Below are 22,233 nucleotides of genomic sequence, written 5' to 3' on the forward strand. Positions count from 1 at the left end.
CGTTTTGCCAAATCACTCGGGGAAATATTCCTGAACGATCTTCAGAATTTTGTCCATTGAGTTCGAGTTGACCCAGTCTGATTTAGAGCACACTACATTGTGTTGTACCGTATTGTAGTGTATCCATTTGCAAAGCCAAACGGTTCCTCTGCACAATTAGAACCCAGTCCTTTTTGTATACAGTTAGCGACAAGTGTAGTGGGTACCTCATTTGCAGCAGACAGGGAGATGTGAGGACCCCTTTGTGGCTAGACTGCTAAAACTTCACCTGTGCACTCCCAGTGAGTACCTATTTCAGGAGGAGGCCTCTCGGCTGAAAGCTTATTTGTTCAGCAGTCTTTTTGTCGCGACTGAACGTATCCTGTATACGGTGAGTAGCAATCTGTCCTTTTCAGAACATTGTTGTTGCTCCATCCTGGGTTTTCCATTGTTAGATAATAATATTCATCATCTTAAGGTTCATCCAGGCTTTTTTGTTGAAAATACTGAATCACTTAATTGAAGTTTAACGAAATTTTTATGCCAATGATTTCTATCACCCTTTTGATTACCTGAAGGTTTGATTACAGAATCACAACATACCGTTTTTACGCAACAGAGAGCCATTTGTGTAACACTTTTTGGGGGGGGAGGGGGAAAAAAAAGACATTCTGTATGTGTAGTACAAGTTCTTACGTACCACGGCTGATTGACTCTCACTAAGAACGAAGAAGAATGAGAAGTAGCAGTAGTCTGTATGCAGGGGGGGGGGGGGGGGGAGATTGGCATAACAATTGATCTTTATCAAAGATTATGTTCTTTATAAGAAATGCTCAAGACACCAGCCGTCATTCGTCAACTGTTCCTGTTGTCAAGGGACAGTGTTGTGAACAGCAGTGCACAGCATATCAGTAGGTGCATTGAGAAGTGGCCATCAGACTTTACCTCTTAGTGTCCCTAATGAGGTCGGACGATTGCGGTAGCCTTAAGGCTTCGTGTAACCCCGCAACCAGTAATCATTCAGATTGTGATCCGGGAGGCCGAGCGTGACAAAAGTGGCAGTTTGGCACACGGTTCTCACCGAACAATGTGCGCGAGAGACGTTCTGTGTGCACAACAATATTGGGAAGAGCGCCATCCCATATAAAAGTCATATCTTCTGGCAGCTGTTTATCAGCCAGGCTGGGGATGGTGCAATTGTCTAACTTACTGACATACCGTGTACCCGTCCCACTGACAGTTTAAATAGCAGCACTCTGTATTTCCTCAAACAGGAAGGGTCCGATCACGATGGATGTGGTAAAATCACACCGCACCGACTTTCTTGTCACGCTACGATTGCTGATGTGTCTGACTCCCTCTCTCGCAACAGCTCATTTTACACGTGATTCTCGTGCGGCATCACTAATGTGTTGTTGTCCAGTGGTATGTGGGTCAGCTTTGCACTCTTTTTTTAATTTATTTCGATAAAATATTATGTCATTTCAGGCGTGTGTGTAAATTTTTACCTCTCGGCCTCTCTTATTCCGTGCATTAGTGCATATTCAAATGTTAACTGACTTTTGGATCATCCTGTATAAAGCAGTATTGTTTCCAGAATGTTCTAGAAATTTCAGTGCTTCAAATTAGTAGGTTGCACAATTTTTGATTTATGAAATTCTGACAAATGTAAGTTAAATTACATTTTTTATGACTGCAAAATTCCCTGATATATGATAGGAGCAAAGATATTCTAGAATTATGAAAAATATTCAGTTATTTCCAAAGTATGCTACATTACAAGGTTTGTTTTTATTTAACTTTTACAACATAAGTTATTTCTGTGACTTCGGAGTATAAATAATACAATGAGCAACAAAGCTTTCTTTAACATTAAGTAAAATAAGTATGGAAAGTAATGGGTCTCCATGGTATTAGTTACAAATGATATGAAAGAACAAATAAAAACCAGATTATGTTTTTCATTTTGTATCTAGGTTACTGCAGAGCACAATCCAAAGGACAGTTAATTTTCGTAGCACAGCATTATCTCACAGAAACTTACGGTACTGTTACTATGTTATGGACAAATTTAGAACAGTATAAAATTACATAAATGCACCAGTGTATCATGTAATTATGTGACAAACATTAATCTCTGACTTCGTTGACAAATGTCGGAATAAACGAAAACCAGAATAAAAATTACTGGAAAGGAGGTGGCCTCACAAACTCCATGTGACCTGTGAAGCTTTCAATTTTTTTACACACACACACACACACACACACGCACACACACACACACTTACCAAACGAAAGTGTTGGTATGTTGATAGAGACACTACCAAACACAAACACACACCCAAATTTCAAGCTTTCGCCACCCATGGTTGCTTCATAAGGAAAGAGGGAAAGAGATGCGAAGACAAAAGGATATGGGTTTAAAGGGAGGGGGTTAGGAGTCATTCCAATCCCGGGGAGCAGAAAGACTTACCTCAGGGGGAAAAAGGGACAGATATACCCTCGCGCGCACACACATACCTATCCATCCGCACATATACAGACACAGGCAGACATTTGTAAAGGCAAAGAGTTTGGGCAGAGATGTCAGTCGAGGCAGAAGTACAGAGGCATTAATGTTGTTGAATGACAGGTGAGGTATGAGTGGCGGCAACTTGAAATTAGCGGAGGTTGAGGCCTGGCGGGTAACAAGAAGAGAGGATATACTGATGGGCAAGTTCCCATCTCCGGAGTTCTGACAGGTTGGCGTTAGTGGGAAGTATCCAGATAACCCGGACGGGGTAACACTGTGCCGAGATGTGCTGGCCGTGCACAGAGGCATGTTTAGCCACAGGGTGATCCTCATTACCGACAAACACTGTCTGCCTGTGTCCGTTCGTACGAATGGACAGTTTGTTGCTGGTCATTCCCACATAGAAAGCTTCACAGTGTAGGCAGGTCAGTTGGTAAATGAAGTGGGTGCTTTCACACCTGGCTCTGCCTTTGATCGTGTACACCTTCCGGGTTACAGGACTGGAGTAGGTGGTGGTGGGAGGGTGCATGGGACAGGTTTCACACCGGGGGCAGTTACAAGGGTAGGAACCAGAGGGTAGGGAAGGTGGTTTGGGGATTTCATAGGGACGAACCAAGAGGTTACGAAGGTTAGGTAGACGGCGGTTTCCGCTCCCGGGATTGGAATGACTCCTTACCCTCTCCATTAAAATCCACATCCTTTTGTCTTTCCTTCTCCTTCACTCTTTCCTGATAAAGCAACTTTTGGTTGTGAAAGCTTGGAATTTGTGTGTGTGTTTGTGTGTTTTTTATTGTGTCTATCAACATAACAGCGCTTTCTTGTTTGGTAAGTTACAGCATCTTTGTTTTTTATTTATATGTATATAAGAGAGAGGGGTAGGGGGTGGGAGAGTGCATGTTTTTTACGTTTAGTCAGTCTCATTTACTGTGAAGGAGAATTTATAGACAATATTCGCCAAGGCAATTTTTAAACCCTAGTGCTTCTTCTCCACAGCGACCGGGACGAAGCGGAAGACGGCATCCGGCATCACTTCCGGCGGCCCGTCCTCTGGCGGAGCGGTCGGCGCGGCGGCGGCAGGCGGAGTGAAGCCCGCGGCACCCCCCACCGTGCCGGGCGGCGTGACCAAGGCAAACAGCGGGCGCGCTGCCGACGGCTCGAGCCCCCTGGCGGTGGCGGGACCCGCGGCGGAGCTGCTCGTCGTGGGAGGGGACTCGAAGGACGGGCTGAAGTACGCACCGGGGCTCGTCGCCAGTGGGTGCGTGTGCCGAGCGCGCTTTGTCGTATGTTAAAAAAAAAATTCTGTGACTGAGTTCGGGTCGTAACTTTTTGCGGTCATTGGCAGTCGGCCGAATACGTCCTCTGACTAACTCGGTGACTGCTCCTGCCCCAGCATTTGAAACTGTGTCAGTCTGACCTCCACTTGTTTCTGACTTGTAACATAAAAAAGTGTTTTTTAATTGTGCCCGACTACAACTTAATGTATCTTCTTTACAGTAAGCTGCAGACTGTCTGCTCCAACATTGTTTTTATTCCTTCATTGAGTTTCCGTTGCTTGGCCATAAAAAAATAAACATTTTGTGATTACTTCTTAAATTGTGCAAAACTTCGTTAAATACCTTTCAAGAAAGAAAGAAAAAAAAAATATGTACCTCGAAGAAATCATTGGTAAAGGATGGAGTCAGTAGACTTAATGTACGTGCACAGACAGATGAATAATTAACTTTCAGAAAAGTTGAATGAGTTACTCGAGAGAAAGACTTTCACAAATTGAGCACGTGAATAGTACACCGGCCCACCTCCGGTCCTTACGCGAGCAGTTACTCGGCTCAGCATTGACTGTCGCAGTCGTCGGGTGTCCTCCTGAGGGATATTGTGCCAAATTCTGTTCAGTCTGTATACTAGATCGTTAAAATCTGAGCTGACGGAGTATCGTGCCTGTAATGCTCCGAATGTACTCTCTCTATTGGGGAGGGATCTGGGGACCTTGCCGGCCGAGGTAGGGTTTGCCGAGCACAGAGATGAGCAGTAGAAAATTATGCTTATCCGTTATGGTTAGTTTAGAACTGGGACTGTATGTTGAATGTAAATACGTTATACAAAACTGCAACACGTCACTTTTTTGAGTAATTACGTTTTATTCCGTGAACCAGTTTTCATAGCTTCTCAGGTTCGTCTTCAGACAGTTTCGGGAAGTGTTACATCATTACTGCTAGCAAAATGCTGGGTGCTGGCTCTGACAAAACAATGGAACACACTTTAATGTATCGCCGTAATCTGTCGATACGGGTGTAAATTTCTTTCTTTACTTACTGCGTCAGTATAGGTGGCTTTTTTTGGTTAGTGTCCATCTGTCTGTCTCCATTTTGAACTCCAGTTGTTATATCACTACACACATTTCCACACAAATTATATTAATTTACACTTTGATGGCGAGACTTTTCCGGCAATGCGCTTTGCAAATGTTGCTTGTAATAAAGATCTTGACAGGAAGATAAGGCATAGGCCTAGTTTGCACAGAGATGTAATTTGGTCTTTTGGTATTAAACTCGATGTAAGGGCAAATATTTTAATCATACTAGTGATAACATGAGAGCTCAAAATAAACTAAATAAATAAATTACTACAAGAACAAACTTCAAGTGATCTGATATGTTATTTCTGTTTGTATATTACGTATAATACAGGCAGTTTACAGCTTTTTTCAAAAAAAGATAAGAAATCTTGATTGGCATTAACACGAATACCGAGGAATCAATGATACAGAGTTATCGTAACTGCAGTAAGATGCAGCTGTCTGTATGACTAGGACCTTTATATTTAAATTAATAACAAACCTTCAGCTGAAAAGAGCAGTAGAAAGTCGTCGTGTGCGGACAGGCATTATGTTGCCGAAATGAGAGCTCGGGATTGCGTGCTGTGAAGTGGAACAAAACGGGGGTAGAATATCATCGACGTACTACTGTGCCGAAAGAGTACCACAGACGACAACCGTAGGTGTCCCGCCACGTAAAGAAATACCACTCCTGGCCACCACTCCCGGCTGTCAGGCGTTACGAATGGCAACAGTCGTAGCGGTATCGCACTGCCGTCTCGGGCACCTCCAGACGTTTCTCTGTCGGTCGTCGTGTTCACTTTGAAGCTCGACTCGTCACCGGAGACTGTTCTCTTCCAGTCAGTAAGTTTTCGGGCCAAAGACATACCCGGCGATTCCCCGGACAGCGGCGAGATGCTAATGTGACCGTCACCCGCCGTACGGCCCGACATCTGGGACGCCATTTCTCTATGTAGCAGGACCCGTTTTGTTGTCATCTGCTGCTCCCTTCCAGCACAGCAGCACATTAATGACATACTACACCTCATTTTGACCTCCTTTGTGGCGAGCAAACCCGGTCGATCGTTTCGGCGAGATAGTGCCCACCTGCGTGCGGCGAGGGTTTCTGCTGCTCGTCTCTGTGTTCCGAACCCTACCTCGGCAATCGGTGCCGATTCCCGAATAACTTCTTGCGTAAGAACGAGAGGTGGTCCGATGTGTTATTGACTTGCTCAGTTTGTGAAACTCTTTCTTGTGAATAAATTGTCCAATTTTTCTGAGAGTGTAATCGTCTGTCTGTACGTGTATTCACATCTGCCGATTTCCGTCCCGTTTGGGTAATTCCTTCGTGGTGCGCCGTTTCCCCCCCCACCCAGTTTTGTGACAGTCACCAAAAAGATTTACTGACCCTTTTAGTAAAACCTGCCGAGAAACTAGGAACTGGTGTCAATTATTTGCTGTAAACAAAAAATATGACAGAATATGAAGTCTTAGATAAATTTTTGTGTGAATGTAATATATTTATTCGAAAGAAAAAGGAATGTCGTAATACATTTGGGTTACGAAATCTCGGAATACGTACCTAGCTGTATGGTGAATATGTCCAAATACCAAAATAAGTTAACGGTGAACAGTGACTTTACTTTTAGACACAGCGTCACGTGTCGGCCTCTCGATCCCCGAGGTTCGTCGGCGGGCGCCTCCCACACTCGTGGTGGCGTCAGTCCCTCGCTGCGAGTACTGTGAGCGGCCATTCTGCTCTCAGCTGTCAGGAATTATTAGCGTCGAGCACCGGCTTCAATTTAGCTGGATTTTGACCATTCTGTTATGCTCTTCCGGAACCTGTGCCCAATATTTGAGCTAGCTGCGCACTAACAGAATTTCTTTTATCGTTCTCAAAACACCGTGTTACAGTCGTAAGAATTAACATCTCTGTTCGTAGGAAATAATAAGCCAGTAGATTTTCGTTTGCGTCTTCAGAGTTTGGACTCTGAGGACAGACTACAATATACTATGCTCCAAATGCAGGGTGGTTAGGATTAAATTTTCACTACTTGTCAGTTGATCGTAGGCCGTTGAAACTTGGTGAAAACTTTTGTAAGAGTAATAATGAATAAACCGTTGAAATAAACATATTTTTGCTTCAACACAGGAAAGTAACACTTGTAAATTGCGTACCGTGTTTACCTTCCGGTTACAAATGTCACTAGAGTGTGACGACCACCTCTGTATCGTTTGCACAGGTGTCGTTTCACGATTGTTCACAGCGTTTTTGGAACGGTGGACCGCAGAATGTTCAGCTGTTGTGACGAGCTCTTTAGGTCACACGGTATGTCCGTCATTCTCGGCCGTGGCTACAGTAACATCTCAAATGATTTGTGGCTCCGTTGGAAGTCGGTCTCTCCCAGGAACAATTCCCAAATCACCAGTTAATTCCAACTTCCGAAGGTAAAATAAATGTTCGAGTAAAGCCCTACTCACCCCGCCTGGGCCCACATCGACTGTCTGCGACTGTAATGCACAGTGACGTTCCCGCTTCGACCCTACGTTCCCGCAGCAGTAGCAGTGTCCGAGGGTGAGTCGTCGCACTGACACTCCTGACGACACATCCTGCAGCACACGTCTGAACGTCCTTCCTATAAAGTTGGGTACCCGTACCGTAAATAGTTTTTTGTCTGCTCTGGCTCGAGTATCGAAAGTTTAATTGTAATAGCCCTTTACTGTGTGGTCCGCAGTTATAGTGCCTCTTACTTTTCACTTATAATACAAGCACCGTTACGTCACTTCCTGCTACACGTTACAAAGTCTTCCGCGCGTGGCTCTGCAGTGACCCGAAGCCCCGGTGTGTCGCTCGGGCGTCTGTCTCTCTATGGGTCAGGTGCCGTCAGCTCCCGTCCCGGCACCGTACCGTACGTCTCTTTACCTCTTTTCTGGCAGTAAACTTGCCACCGCACACCTCCGAACTGTTTCGCCTCTGTCGCAGGTACGAGACGGACGGCCCCACGGGGAAGAAGAGGAAGACGGGCGGCCGGCGGACGCCGACTGCCGCCTCGGAGAGCCCCGCCGCGTCGACGCCGACTCCGCCCCCGGACGTAGGGGTGGGGCCGATCCTTCCCGGGGAGGCGGTGCCGGACGTGGTCGGCGGACGGAAGGTGAAGCTGGAGGTCGGCGCCAACGTGACGGTGGGCGGCGGGGGCGCGGTCCCGCCGGGGGCGCAGCCTCCGTCTGTCGTGGTGCGGTCGCCCAACGTCATCGCCACGGCGGGGGGCCCCGGTGAGTAAATGTGTGACGACACCGTACTGAGGGTGTTGCTGCCTTTTTGAATTGTTCTTCTTCGGACTAATATTGTTTTCGTCTTTGTTATATGCTGCGGAACAGAGCCAATTAATGGGGCTCTATTACTTTCGTTCAGAGGTCTCCCACTGGAGCGAGAAAAAAAATTCACAATAATTATCGTTAAAATGAAGAACGGTGTCAGTGTGGTGTCCTGGGGCTCATCCTCTAAACTTCGGTGGCCCACGTGGCGAGTGCAATGTATAGTGTCCCCCTTGGAACATTTTGCAAGTCTAATTAATTACGAGATCATTCCTGCATTTCACAATAAAGACAGATTTGAATGAATTTATACTTTTTGTGAACTAAAAACTTCTAGAAAGGTAATAGAAATAAAAGATGTTTATGTGATTATGAAAATAAAGTACTATTTTTCTGAAATATGCCAAATAGTAAGCATCACTTAATGCAAGTTTGTAAATTAATTTAATGTATAAGGCATCTGTTACAAACTGTATTATATTGATTTAATGAAGCAGAAATAAAAACAGGTCATATTTTGAACTTTGTCGTGACACTTGTAGGAAGACTAATTTTCGTAGCATAATCCGGAAGCGTGTAAAATTGTCATTATGTGTCGGATCAACTTTCAACAATACATAACTTCAGCAGAGTCCTAATGCATTGTGTAACTATAGAAAAATATGAATGACATATTTCATATCTGAAAATCGTTAGACCATTGCTGAAAATAAAGCGGTCCCGAGTTCCCCCTACCTGAGGCCGTTGCCTTACGTCTCAGTTTGTTGTATACGGTAGCCGGTGCTGGACGCAGCAGACGACCTGAGCCGGCTTCGGTGCTCACTCGCAAAAAACAAAAGTTAAAAAATATCGAACTGCAATCACAGAAGAATCAATTGTATTAATTAATAGTGCTTATTTGCACTATTACGCATTGTCTGTCAACCTTACTGTATAAAATGGAGATAATGCTGCACTTCGGTACCGTCAGTGGTGGACTCCTCCGACAACCAACATTGGCTGAAGACATCTGGTGTTTTCAAGTCGGTACATCAGTATGTGCGGAGTCTCAGTGCGACCGGTCTCCGTGTTCAAAAGTACAGACTTCGGACAGTGGTCAGCGGAATTAAAATCAGATTTCTTCTTTTTCTTCTTCCTCGCCTTCTTCTTTCTTTCTTTTCTTCCCCCGTCCCCCACCCCCCACCCCAAATGAAATCCTAGAGATTTCCACATGTGAAATGTGGATCTTGAGAAATTTTAAAGTTTAGTACAGGAAAGGAAAAGTTTATGGCATCCCGACGATGAGGAACGTAATGACACAGACGTCTCTCCCAGTCTGCCATCTGAGATCACTACTCTATTGGGAAATGTAAGCACGTTCTGTGGCTGTGAAGCTATTCCAGCCTCATATCTTTACTTGAAGCAGCATGTCATCTGCAGTTTGGCAAAATTTGTATCCAAACTTTTAGGCCTAGTTTATAAGCTCAAAAACTTGTGTGTTCAAGCTAGAAGGGTGGCGTATGTCTATTTTGATGCTTAATGTTACTGTTGTGGATCTTTTTTGGGTGACGGTAGGCAGACATTAGCTGTCTACAAATTATTATTAGTGCTTACTGGTGCTCTTGAGCCAGTACCGTGGTGATTCTGTGTTACGAGTCGGTTTTCAAATGTGGCGTATGTGTTCAGTGCTTTAGGTGTTTTGATTATCATACTCTAAAATTTATATTCGTCTTTAGCACATAAGCTGAATGACAGTCATTGAAGGTTCATTAAGATATGTGTTTTTTGTTGAATTTGTGTAAAGCTGGACAAAAAGTTCGTAATCTCAGTTTCATTGTGACTCCTATTCATCTCGAGTATGCAGTAGAATATTTCTCCCTCTTTCTCGTACACTCGTATTACTTATGTGGTTATTCCAGTAACCGAGGAAAGTATGTACAGTACACGTCACATTCTGTGGGAACCAGATATCGGTCGGAATAGGAACAGAAGAGCTTCTCACCACTCCGATCACACCACAGACTGACAGAGGAGGTCGGACACTGCGAGCGAACTGTCGGCCGACATCACGGAGCGAACTTCTGGAGACCTATTGTCGGTGCCACTGTGACTGCAGTCCAAGTATAACAATACCTGTGTTTACTACGTCGGTAGGAATGTAAACATTTGTGTCGAAATCGTTTACCATTCTGTTTTCGCATTGAGATGTACGCTATGAAAAGTGACGGTGAAGAATTAATGATACTTGATGAAATGAACAGATGAAGAAAATAGTGTAGTGGACAAAAAATTGCTGTAGAAGATGCGGTGCGAATGACGTGACGTTAGAGCAGAGTTTGAGAGACCGTTACGTTTTTTGTAACTTCACGAGGATGTCGCCGTCAGATTTTGAAATTCTAATGGATATTACAGGGCCAGTTGATTCAAAGAAAGACAAATTTCAGTAAATAAATTCTGTAAAGCAAAGACTTGCTGTTATTCTAAATTATTATTATTATTGTTATTATTATTATTATTATTATTATTATTATTACTTTTTTTTGACAACCGGAGATCCCCATCAAAGCCTCGCGTATTTATTCCGCATTTCAAAGCTGACCTTATTTCCTACAGTTTCTGAAACTTTCTTTGAAGGATTGAAGGGTTATGTAAGCTATAATCCAATTATGTTAATCACTGAAACAATTACTTAATTGAATTTATATTTATTTTTATTTTCACATTAAAATTAACCCAAATTGTCATTTTCGGCTTCAGCGGCACTCACATTTGCAGTGAATGGGGCAGTGGATCTGCTGTTGACGGTTCTCCTGCCACTCCCACATTTACTGCCAACAGCTGTCTTCTGGGTATGTCCGTTTGTGCCTCGGAGAAAGCGTCGCACACTTTTTTCGTCACTGCCATTTCCTATGGCGGCAGCCCACATAACTTACCGGTGGCAGATTTTTTTCAAACTCTTATAACGAATCCCGTCGTTGCTGAAGCATTGAGAAATGAGAAAGTTAATTTCTCTATCTGTATCACTACTTTGGGGCCGAGCAGTGCAGCAGTTCTTTGTAGGGAGTTGTGCTTATGTTTAATATTCTTTGACTTCGAACATTCCAGGGCACTACTCTGCCTTCCAGAGTGCGACCAGTTTGTAAATCTCATTTCTCGTGCCCTCCATTTTGTAAAAGGATGCACAGAAAGACGATACGGGACACTACAGACAGAGCAGAAACAGACACTAGGGCTGCATAACGGCGTTCGGTGGTCTCAGCCGGGAACAGTCTTCCTTTGACCCGAACCTACACTGCCGTTAAACACCGGTTTCGTGTTGCTGATACGTTCTGAACGTCGGTTGTCCGGAACTGGCCGTGAGAAGTGTCGCGGGACGTGTTATGAACTCGGCACGTTCGTGCGTATACAGTGTGTGCCCTTACCAAACGGAAGCGTTGGTATGTTGACACACACACACACACACAAAATTAAAGCTTTTGCAACCAACGGTTGCTTCGTCAGGAAAGAGGGAAGGAGAGGGAAAGACGAAAGGATGTGGGTTTTAAGGGAGAGGGTAAGGAGTCATTCCAATCCCAGGAGCGGAAAGACTTACCTTAGGGGGAAAAAAGGACAGGTATACACTCGCGTGCACACACACACACACACACACACACACACACACACACACACACACACACCCATCCGCAACCCACAACCTTTCGTCTTTCCCTCTGCTTCCCTCTTTCCTGATGAAGCAACTGTGGGTTGCAAAAGCTTGAAATATGTGTGTCTGTTTGTTATTGTCTCTATCAACATACCAACGCTTTCGTTTGGTAAGTTACAGCATCTTTGTTTTTAGATATATTTTTCCCACGTGGAACGTTTCCCTCTATTATATATAAGATATTCGAACCAACGCTGTAAGTGTGCCGGGCTGTCGAGCAGTATTCTACATTTGATCGAACAGATATATTGTGAGCCAGCAAACGGGAGTGTCAGTCACTATTCAATTACCGTGCCGCATGTGGAATTGCCGTGCAGACGTACGGCGCGTGGCGGTGCTCGGCTTTCGGGGTTGTGGGGCCGTGCACTACCGTCGTCGCCTCGCTTTCTCGCGAGCGTAAATGTGACGGCACTCCCACCGTCCGGCTCGCCGTGCTAGGTAGTACTCGTGTGCTGTGGTGGCTGAAATCTCAGTCCGCGTATTTGTTCTTTAACGAGTCACCCCAGTGACGAGGACATTTCTTGCGCCGAGAGACCGGTTCATCGGTACCGTCTCGCGACCTCACCTCTGCCGGCACCACTCTGACACTACCGAAGTGAAGTTCGTGAAGGTGTTCTTAGAGTTTTGGAATCATTTTGCAACGAAACGATGAACCCGGCTTTCACCACCTGTCACAGTGTTGCCGAGGAAACTGTCAGCCTCTCACTCGTAACTCCTCCATTTCGTGTCGGGAATGAGCCTCGGCGAGGCACCCCCCGTGTGGCCAGGTGTCTGTACTGCTGTGCTGCCGTGGGGGCTGTACGTTCCCTCACACTCGCCTGGGAGCCGTTTCTGGGTCGGACAGTTTTCTCTGACGAGTTCACCGACCCGATTCTGACGAGTCCTGTCCGTCTCCGTAAGCAGTTGCCGACTCTGATCGCTGTCACACGTGTCGAGGTTAGTGTCGTCCTCTGCTTCGTTACGAGCATGGACGACCCGTTGTTGCACGTTACCGGTGTCGATATAATATCACTGTACGTGACTTCCGTCGTTCTGTGCATTTCACTTGTAGGGACATTTTTGGCAGTTAGATACTCGATTACGGCACGCTGTTTCACGCGGGCAGATAGAGTTTCGATACACACCGAAATGTTAGTCACTATAATTTGGAGTCGTCTAGTTTGCAACTCGGGTCAGAGAAGGGGGAAACTTGAAAAAGTAATATGTGTGACGTGTAATACCTTAAACAATATTGAGAACAGTGTAAAGAATTTGGAGGCATTATGTTTCAGCGTAACCTGGTTTTCCGGTTTGTTATAGTCGTAGCACTTTTTCTCTAGTTTGAAAACTGTGTTCCTGTTATCGAGTAATCATTTTCCGTTGTGCAGCTGTGGTGGAAGATATCCCAGAAAATAGTAATAGTAATAGCAATACTTGTACAAACAATGTCCACATGTCAGTGTGTGTGAGATTCAACTTGCACGTACCCAGTGTCAGTGACAGCACGTGTATCGAATCCCCCTTCCCGTCGTTACGGCACAATTTCTGTGCTGACGTGTGCCCCCAGCTGTACGATGGTGACATCGTGTCGGACGAGCAGTAACTGCTTTCGAGATTCCAAAGTAAAGGAGCAATCCTTTTTAATCCTCTCGACCACTAATTGCGTTAGACTTCTCTATCTCTGTCGCTATCTCTCCCCTATTCGTATTACATTACGACCACATATTCCAAATCAGTTTTCACTTCTCTGCAGTTGCTTCTGTGCCGACCCTTCACACCTGATAAAACATTAGTACTTACTTGTAACATTCCTCTACTTTAACAGAATAAATTGTCTGACATACACCCGAGACAACCAGTCCGTCTCAGTCTGGTAACTCCTATTACAAGAAAACACTGAAGTACCGTACATTCGGCGGCCTCTCTCGACAGTCGGCAGATGCACCCCACCCCACCGCTCGCCACTCGTCACAGTCGGGCGTCACACACGCAGAAATGTGGCACATTGCGACTCTGTGGAGACTATAAAAATTACTGATAAACTGTTGTCTAAAATTAAGTTTTTAGAATCGATACGGCAGTCGGCCTACTACATTTTTTGGATCGGTGTCGAGTGCACGCACGACCCCCGCACCTTTTAGACCGCATTCCGAGAGATTATAGGAACGACCTCCGGCGTACTCGAGTTGCAGGTGGTGTGTCGAGCCCCCACCAGGGCATCGTGGTGTCGGTGCCGCTGTCGGCCGCCAGTGCGGCCGTGCCCGCGGCCGCCCCCGTCTCCGCGGCCTCCACCGCACCCGCACCTCCGCCCGTGGCGGACGCCGCGGCGACGTCGTCGAACCCGACGCCTCCGCCGCAGGGTCCGCCCGCGCCGCAGCCGACGCTGTTCCAGCAGCTGCAGCAGTCGATGGCGCACTCTGCGCACCACATCCAACCGCCGCAGCCGTCGCCACCGCCTCCGCGCCACACGCCGTCGCCGCAGCAGACGTCAACGCTCGTCATGGTGGAAGAGCCGCAGCCGGCCCACCACCACCCGGCCAAGAGGCAGAGGTGGGTGGGGCACTCCTCCGCAAAATTTCTCGGCCACCCTCGGCAGTGTCGGTTAGAGGTGTACGTTTGGGTGTTCGGGCAACACGTCTCCACCTGAAATATATACTCGCCGAGTATTCTACGTAAGCGACTCTGCTCACTTTGTAGACCGTCTCGGTCTACTGTGGCTCTGAGATACAGGAGTTACGGTCTGCTTTATTGTGTTCTCCCATTTTACTAGTTGCGGAAACATTAGACATTTGTTCGACCGAACTCTTTGCAGAAAGCAATTTTACACTTTATTTTCCGAATGCGTGACAGAGAACAAATGTTCCGTAGTTTAGAAAATAAAAAAACTCTCACAAATGAATGTAAACAATTGTTTTGACAAAAGTTTACAAAATTAGATTGGGAAATACTCGATCAAAGTTTGACACAATTCTTCTCGCACAAAGTCAGAATCGTCACGGGAACTGTCAGTGTCCCATTTCACACTGTCGTCACGAACTAAATCTGGCTCTTATTTGTGCAAAATTTCGTCAGCCGTGTCTGTCGTTTCTGTACCTACCGAACAGACAGTTTCTGTCCTCTGGCAGCTCGGTTTTGCACAACGTACTCGATCTACCAGTCAGTTTAGAAGCTACGTACATTTCAGAAATCTTATCAGCCGGCACTCGCAACACGACAGAGAGTGACTGTGCCCGTCAATTTACACGATTCCCTGTTACAAATTGTGAGAAATCGCTTCCCGTCGAGTGACGGGACTGGCAGCTATCGACATCGTCACGTCCCGACAGGTGGCGAGATTGTCAGTCAGAGTGTTAAACTTTCCGGAATGCACCAGATTGTGAAATACATTGTGGGCATTTTTTACAGCGTAATAAACATTTCAGGTCTAGATACAATAATGTCGAGTGTCCCAAATTATCGAATGTTCCAAACTTTGTTCTATAAACATTCTCGGGGTTGTGTACACGAGAGTAATTTCCGACCACAACCACCCACGTGCACTGAGCGAGGTGGCACATTGGTGTCGCGTACATGTTACAGGTGACACGCGGAACGTACTACGTGCGTACAGAGCCACTTTACACGTATCCGAAACCGGTTAGTGGAACCCATCTACGTTACGTCGAGTCGAGTTTCTGACGTGCAGATATTCGTTCGGAGTCGTGGCTGCGTACATTTTAAGATTATTACAGGTTGCTGCCAAATAATTGTAATACACACGTTAACTTGGTACCAACTATGTCTTGTCCGTGTAACAAAGTATATCCTCCGACTGACTGCGTTGTTCATAAATTTGGTGCTCGCCTCCGATTGATAGAAGCATTGTTCTGCACTTCTACTTACAGATAAGCATAATAGTAAAAAGCAGAATGAATTATTATGTTTTTAATATTAACCTGAAAGAGCCAAAATTAGTGAAAATAAAAGTATAATTAGGAAATAAGTAAGTCTGTTTAACTGTGCTTTGGATAAAGAAAAAATTGAGAAAATTATAAAAACTTCGTGTAAAAATGTTCTGCTTCTGCGGGGATCACAGGGTTCATAGTTGTTTATTTATAAAGTGATATAGCTCAGTGAAAAGCACTCATTCTTCTCTTCTCAGTAAATGAGTGAAATTTTTTAAATTGAATGATAAGTAAAATAACAAGTTCTAATGAAAGTAGACATTTTTGGAATCAGAAAAATAATGGTTACAGAACTGTGGCACTTACTTTTGGTAGTAACCGTTATTTAAGATTAGAAGGTTCTGGAACACAAGAATGTTGATTACAATAATTTTTGAAATAGGACATTGGTACGCCTGCTAAAGCCACTGGGCAGAACAAGTGATTAGGATTGTGGAAAGGGCCAAATAAGGTTGGGGTCAGTTTCTCCTTAAAATTGTAATTTACTGTAATTTAACAACACATTTACAACCAAAGCGCACTTAGTCGGCTACGAGTTTCAAAATGCAATTCTTTCATGGCTCAAGGCCTCCAAACAAGAAATCTAAAAAAATCAACAAGATAAAAATGCAGTTAAAATTGAATATAAAATCATTAAAATGTATGGGGTTGAAAGCTTCAAGGCAATGGTGGTTAGACAAACATAAACAAGATGGCTGAAGGCCCACAAAAAAATTTTCAAGATTTTAAAATAAATTACCATAACCTTTCAAAGGCAGAAGCTCGCAATGTTTATTCTTGAAAGGTAATTTTAAGAATAAGGTCATAAGCCACAATGTTTAATCTTGGAAGGTAATTTTAAGAATAAGGTTCCAAGTTTGAAGGACCACAATTAGTTTTACAAAATTTTTATAAAAATTTTAACCATAAACCTTAAGTTTTTAGTAGATGAAACCGGACTAAAAGAAAGACAACACAATGGCAATAACCTTTTAGCAAATATCTACGTGTCGGAATTCAAACTTACATCCATAAAACACAGTACAACCAAGAATTTTTCTTTTATCATTAGCTCTGATAGATTGTAAACAGACAATTAAACACCGCTGAGAAAGACAGTAGAGACAACAGCACTCGGAAGCCTCCAGGGGGTCGGTCTGCCCTCGTTCACGTCGGTGATCCATCGGAACACGACCGAGTGACAGCCACGGACCGGCCGACAGACGAGTGACTTGCCACCAATCGGTACGTGAGAATTCAAATGCAAAATGATATGGGCACTATTATCCACAATCAAATATGTATACGTATTAAGCTGTCGAACTACCCACAGTGTCGGACAACGACATCAGGTGAGGAAAGGACACTGCCTGAAATTATGTTAGTGACCGGGGCAGGTAACTGGAACACTAACGGCCACAAGGTGGAAAATTCTGCCGGTGCACTTGAATTGTAGTCAGCCGATATAGTTAGTTCCACCACATGGCGACTAAATTCCAGCAATACAAACACTCAGTGTCGCTCACAGGGAAACCTCCCCAATAACGAACCACGTAACGCAAATGGACGTGGCTCGGGTACATGAAACCACTACTCGACTTTGACATCCCGAGTCAGAGCACCACGAAGCTCGTAGCGACCGGACAGCTCCACACACGCTCCGACACTGCACAGGGACTGCCTGCCTGCAGACTCAGCCGACTGCACCGCGCGGAGATAGCTTCCACGGTCCACAGCAACCGACCGACTCACTCGGAATGCCGACAACACCTAAAATGGTCGTCATTGGAATCTGACAAACACTTGCACGAAGACCTGAACGATACCCGACAGTAGCTAAGCACGCACGAAGACAATAAGGGAGTCGATGTGCACACACACACACACACACACACACACACACACACACAGCCGACTCGTGAACGATCGGTGAGCCAAAACGCGTCGTCCGGTAGGGCGACTGACCAAAGACCCGTCGAGACCGTGACCCGGCTCGAGTGACGGGTGGCAGGAACGGTCGGTTGAGCCGTGTCGACGCAGACCTCATTGCTGCTCCGACCCGACTGCACTGGTGCCGCATTGCGTCTCCCCGACTGGCAGGTCCAGACTGTGCACCAGACGCATTCCATCTGACTGGCAGACCCGAACTCCTTACGGCAGACAACAACCGGGAAGTAATAGCAGTCGAGCAAAGATACTACGAGAGGGGATATATCGATAGACGCTGCTAACGCCGCTCACGGTCGGGCAAAGCAGCAACCCATTGACAGTAGTAAGTTAAATTAATGTAGTGAGGTGGAAGTACGTTAAAAACAGGGTGTAAAATACATGATGGCGGGAACATGAGCCACGCGTGGGGCTCAGACATTTTTGTAAAAAGTAGGATATTTACTGAGAAGAGAAGAATGAGTGCTTTTCACTGAGCTACATCACTTTATAAACAAACAACTGTTTGCTCACTAAAATTTTAACTACATGTCTTCTTTACAAAATATAAATTCTTGGTATCTCTTTATAAAAATTATTTCAAGATAAACAAATTAGACTATTGTAATCAGGAAATTACAATGTTAACAATCATATTTTATGAATTCCTGCTCAAATGGAAAGTAGCTAATGTGTGAAACTGTTATGTATGTGCCATTTGTAAAACGAGATCAAATAAAGAAAGAAAAACAAATTAGAATAATATCGACAATCGGATGAGGACAGATACGATGGTACCAACTTGCTCTGGTGCGAGACTGCTACAGTAAAATTTTAAAAATTACACCGTGATAGCATCTCTCACGACAATATATCATTCAATATTGTATTATTAAGTTTGAGGTCACATCAAGAATAGCCACTGTGGCCTATTTGAAATTATGTAAACTGTATTGCTGCGCAATTGTCTCGCATATAATCCCTCCGATACTTAGGGACAGAAAAATTTCATGAAAAAGATAATGCGAAATTGATAGTTTTTAGTGAAATATCACGAAATAAGTGATTTTTACGCAATATCGTTAAATATGTCATTTTTCCCATACAAAAATGTTATAAAACTGATGATGACAATTAAACAATATTCGTAACCGGTAGTTATTGAACACTAAAGGTGCATTTTCTCTTCTTGTTCCTCTCAAGGCTGAGGTTCGTGTATAATCTTAAAATGACAGTTCATTGCCCGCCTAACGAAGTATGATGATGTGACATCTGAAGTAACAGCCCCCCCCCCCCAAAAAAAAAAAAAGGTGGCAATGAAACTGAGAAAAAAATCACCAAAATTGACAAAATTAACCGACCTTGGTCATAAAACACATTAAATCTGGCAAGAAGTAACACCAAATTCAACAAAAAATAACACAAAATTTGGCATAGAATAATGCTGAGTTAGGGAAAAAGTAGCACTGAATTAGAAAAAAAAAAGGCATCAAATTTGACACATTAAAGAAAGTCAGAATTTGGCAAAAAATAACTCATAATTCGGCAAACAATGACACGGAAATCTGCAAAAAAAATGACACTGAAATTGGAAAAAAGCACTAAAACCGGAGAAAAATAACACGGAAAAGGAAAAAGTATCTCAGAAATAGACCAAACAAAACAACTGAGAATTTGGCAAAAAAATGGAGGTTAATGTGACAAAAAATAGCACCAAACTCTGCAATAATTAACACCCAATTTCGCAAAAATTTATACCAAATTTGGTAAAAGCTAACACTGAACTTGAACTTGCCCATCAAATAAACCTATTTTTTCCTGTCCCTATCGATACCTCGTCACAGTAGAGCACGTGTAACGAAGTACGTGCCTCCCGTGCAGGTCGCAGTCGACGGAGAAGCCGGGGACGTCCGCCTCGACCCCGCCGGTCGACACGAAGTCGGCGGCACCGGTCGCCGTAAATCGCAGCGGGAAACCGCGCCGCGGGATGGGCGGGAGCAGCAGTCTCCCGTCCGCCCCCACGGTGGCCCCCGTCACCAAGAGCCGGCGCGGGGGCGGCGATCCCACCCCTCCCCCTCTGCCCGTCAAGGAGTCCCCGCCGAGCAGCCCCGGGTCGGAAAGCGCGCAGTCGGCGCCCGCCGCCTCGTCGTCGTCGCGCAGGTCCTGCACCGTCGGCAGTGCCGCCGCCGCCGCCGCCGCTGCCGCCAAGGCGGCCCTTCCCGTCGCCGGCATCGGTCGTGCCCGCCGGGAGAAGGACGAGCGGGACGTCAAGCCGTGAGTAGGACACTGCTGCTGCCTGCGGGAGGGGAGGAGCCGCTGCCTCCGGAGTGCGGGGCGTGCGGTTATTTCTGCCTTTTTACGGTACTCGGTCTAAAGAGTGATTCCGTGCACTCTCCCATCTAAAGTATTCTTTGAGTGTTTCTTCAGCTCTGCACAACTACTCAGACCTAAGTCCACTCGTACCCAGTCGAGGCTCGGTCTCTCCCTTAGAATTGTCACTCCCCACGAGACTGAATTTCGTTGCCAAATTGACCGTTGTTCATTGCCCAACCCCTTCTTTTAGTGATGTTGTGCTGTAAATTTTTTTCTTAGCTTTATTGAGTTGTTCTGTAGTCCTCATTTCAAATGGTTTTATTCTGTTATTGTTTCAACTGCTTACAGTCCGTATTTCAGTTATGTACAACACTATATTCCACACCGATTCCTTCAAAAAGAGACTTCCTAACTCTCAAATGTATATTTAACAGTAACAGATTACCTTCTCGAGAAGAGCTTTCCTCGCTAATGGTAGTATGCGTTTTGTACCTGTCACATCTTATTTAGCTGCCGAGTTGTAAAATTATTCTACTTCTAGTGTCTCATTTTCTAATCTACTTCTTAGATTCAATTTGAGTACATTTCTGTTATTGTCTGAATGAGTGTGGGATGTACACAACACCTCGTTCAGTTTGCACTGACACCCACACTTATTCTTTGTTAAGTTTGATTGTTAACAATGGTGACCAGCTTGTCAACTATGAAAATACCTTAGCACACAAAAACAGACTGGCATTTACAATTACAGTGGTGAAGTTATTTGTTCCATTGTGGCACAAAACAAAGCTCATATTTACATAAAAATACCACAGTTCACATTTATGATATTGCGTTACACATCAGTAATTCATTTAATTTGACCATTAGGAGAAACACTGTGTCCGGCAATCACTAATTCTGACAACAGTAGCATTCCGCACTTCCTATTGATCACACACAGTTCAATTGAATTATTGCAGTTGCTCGAAAGTTATTAAATGTCAGTATTAAAAAGCTACACAGTTGTCCGTTAGTGTATTTTACTTAAAGAATGTGTACGACCGTGTGCACTCAGAGTGCGCCGGATGCAGGCCTTACTTGTAATCTTTCAGATTGCAAACTCCCAATTTTGAGTGATATCCGTGTGCTTACGGGCAGGCTTGAGAAATCTTATTTCGTAAAGTAGATTATGCTTTAAAAATAAGAGAGCTTGGATGTTAATATTTTAGATGAACTACAAAAGCTAGTGTTGTTTTGACTGATATAACATGTAGATGATGAGAAATTTAGAAAAATATGTGGACACTAACATTTTTACAGGATGTGAATCTCGTCATTTATATGTATTGCAAATTAGGTTAAATTATGCGAAATTATTAGTTAGTTAACGAATTTGTACTGTATGTGATATTGACTGAAAAATTAAGGTAACAAAGGTAAGTAGTTCAGATTTGCACTGTAACATTGGTTACGACATAATCTGTACCAGAAAATTAGGCTTCGTACAAACTTAAAAGTTTAATTATTTTAAAGGTAACTAGTTTTAGGTAATTTAAAATGCATTTAAGGGACGGTGGAACTGTTAGTTTTCAAATAGTGTGACACTATACAGGATTAAGGTGATTGTGTCACAAAGTTTTGCACATATTGAACTAAAGTGCTAACTTCATTTAGCTGTAACTTTTAGTTAAAGCGATTTATAGCAAAAATAGCTACTAGCAATACTCTTAGAATTGGCATACGTAAAATGAATATCTGAACAATAAATGTAAATGGCGGGAAAGCTGAATCGTATTTTTGGAATATCAGAATGTGCGCCACATATTACTTGCATAACAGTATTGAAAATATGACAAAAAATTAGAGAAAGGGAATAAAAATATTATTAGCCGAAGTCAAAACCCGACAGGCGGGGAGGAATCGCCGTGCCGAACGGACGAGGTAGCTCGGAAAATTACTACCCGAATGTGTGGAACCTGTACCGAGTAGGACCGTCGGGGGATGTCGAACTTATTCGGAGGGGGACGACACGAACGGTGCCGAGTGCATCTGGCACTTGAGAGAGGGCTTCACCCGAATCGGAGGACATTCAGTGATACGTGCAGACTGTCCCGCAGAAGCCGGCTTAAGAAGTTTCAAAGCTGAAGGGAAATTAGAAATGTACTTTAGCTCTGGGTGTATCACTTCCAAAGAGATTGCGAACGTGAGATGAGATTCGTTACGGCGAACGTTAGGCAGTCCTCCTTCCTGTGAATAGATTGGAAGGAAACCTCAATAAGTTGTGCAGTGGCAACCGACCCCTTCCGTGCTC

At 44.4% G+C, this 22,233-nt stretch overlaps 1 protein-coding gene across 1 annotated transcript in view; it reads left to right on the top strand.

The window, feature by feature from the left end:
* LOC126108818 (zinc finger protein zfp-1-like) overlaps nucleotides 1-22,233 on the top strand; it is a 112,758-nt gene that overhangs the window by 39,090 nt on the left and 51,435 nt on the right. Inside the window, 5 exon segments of the mRNA XM_049914182.1 lie at nucleotides 3,485-3,746; nucleotides 7,786-8,075; nucleotides 13,860-14,328; nucleotides 19,509-19,749; nucleotides 19,798-19,901. Coding sequence (XP_049770139.1) covers nucleotides 3,485-3,746; nucleotides 7,786-8,075; nucleotides 13,860-14,328; nucleotides 19,509-19,749; nucleotides 19,798-19,901 — 1,366 coding nt within the window.

Source organism: Schistocerca cancellata, chromosome 11 (assembly GCF_023864275.1).
Source record: "Schistocerca cancellata isolate TAMUIC-IGC-003103 chromosome 11, iqSchCanc2.1, whole genome shotgun sequence".
Taxonomy (NCBI): domain Eukaryota; kingdom Metazoa; phylum Arthropoda; class Insecta; order Orthoptera; family Acrididae; genus Schistocerca; species Schistocerca cancellata.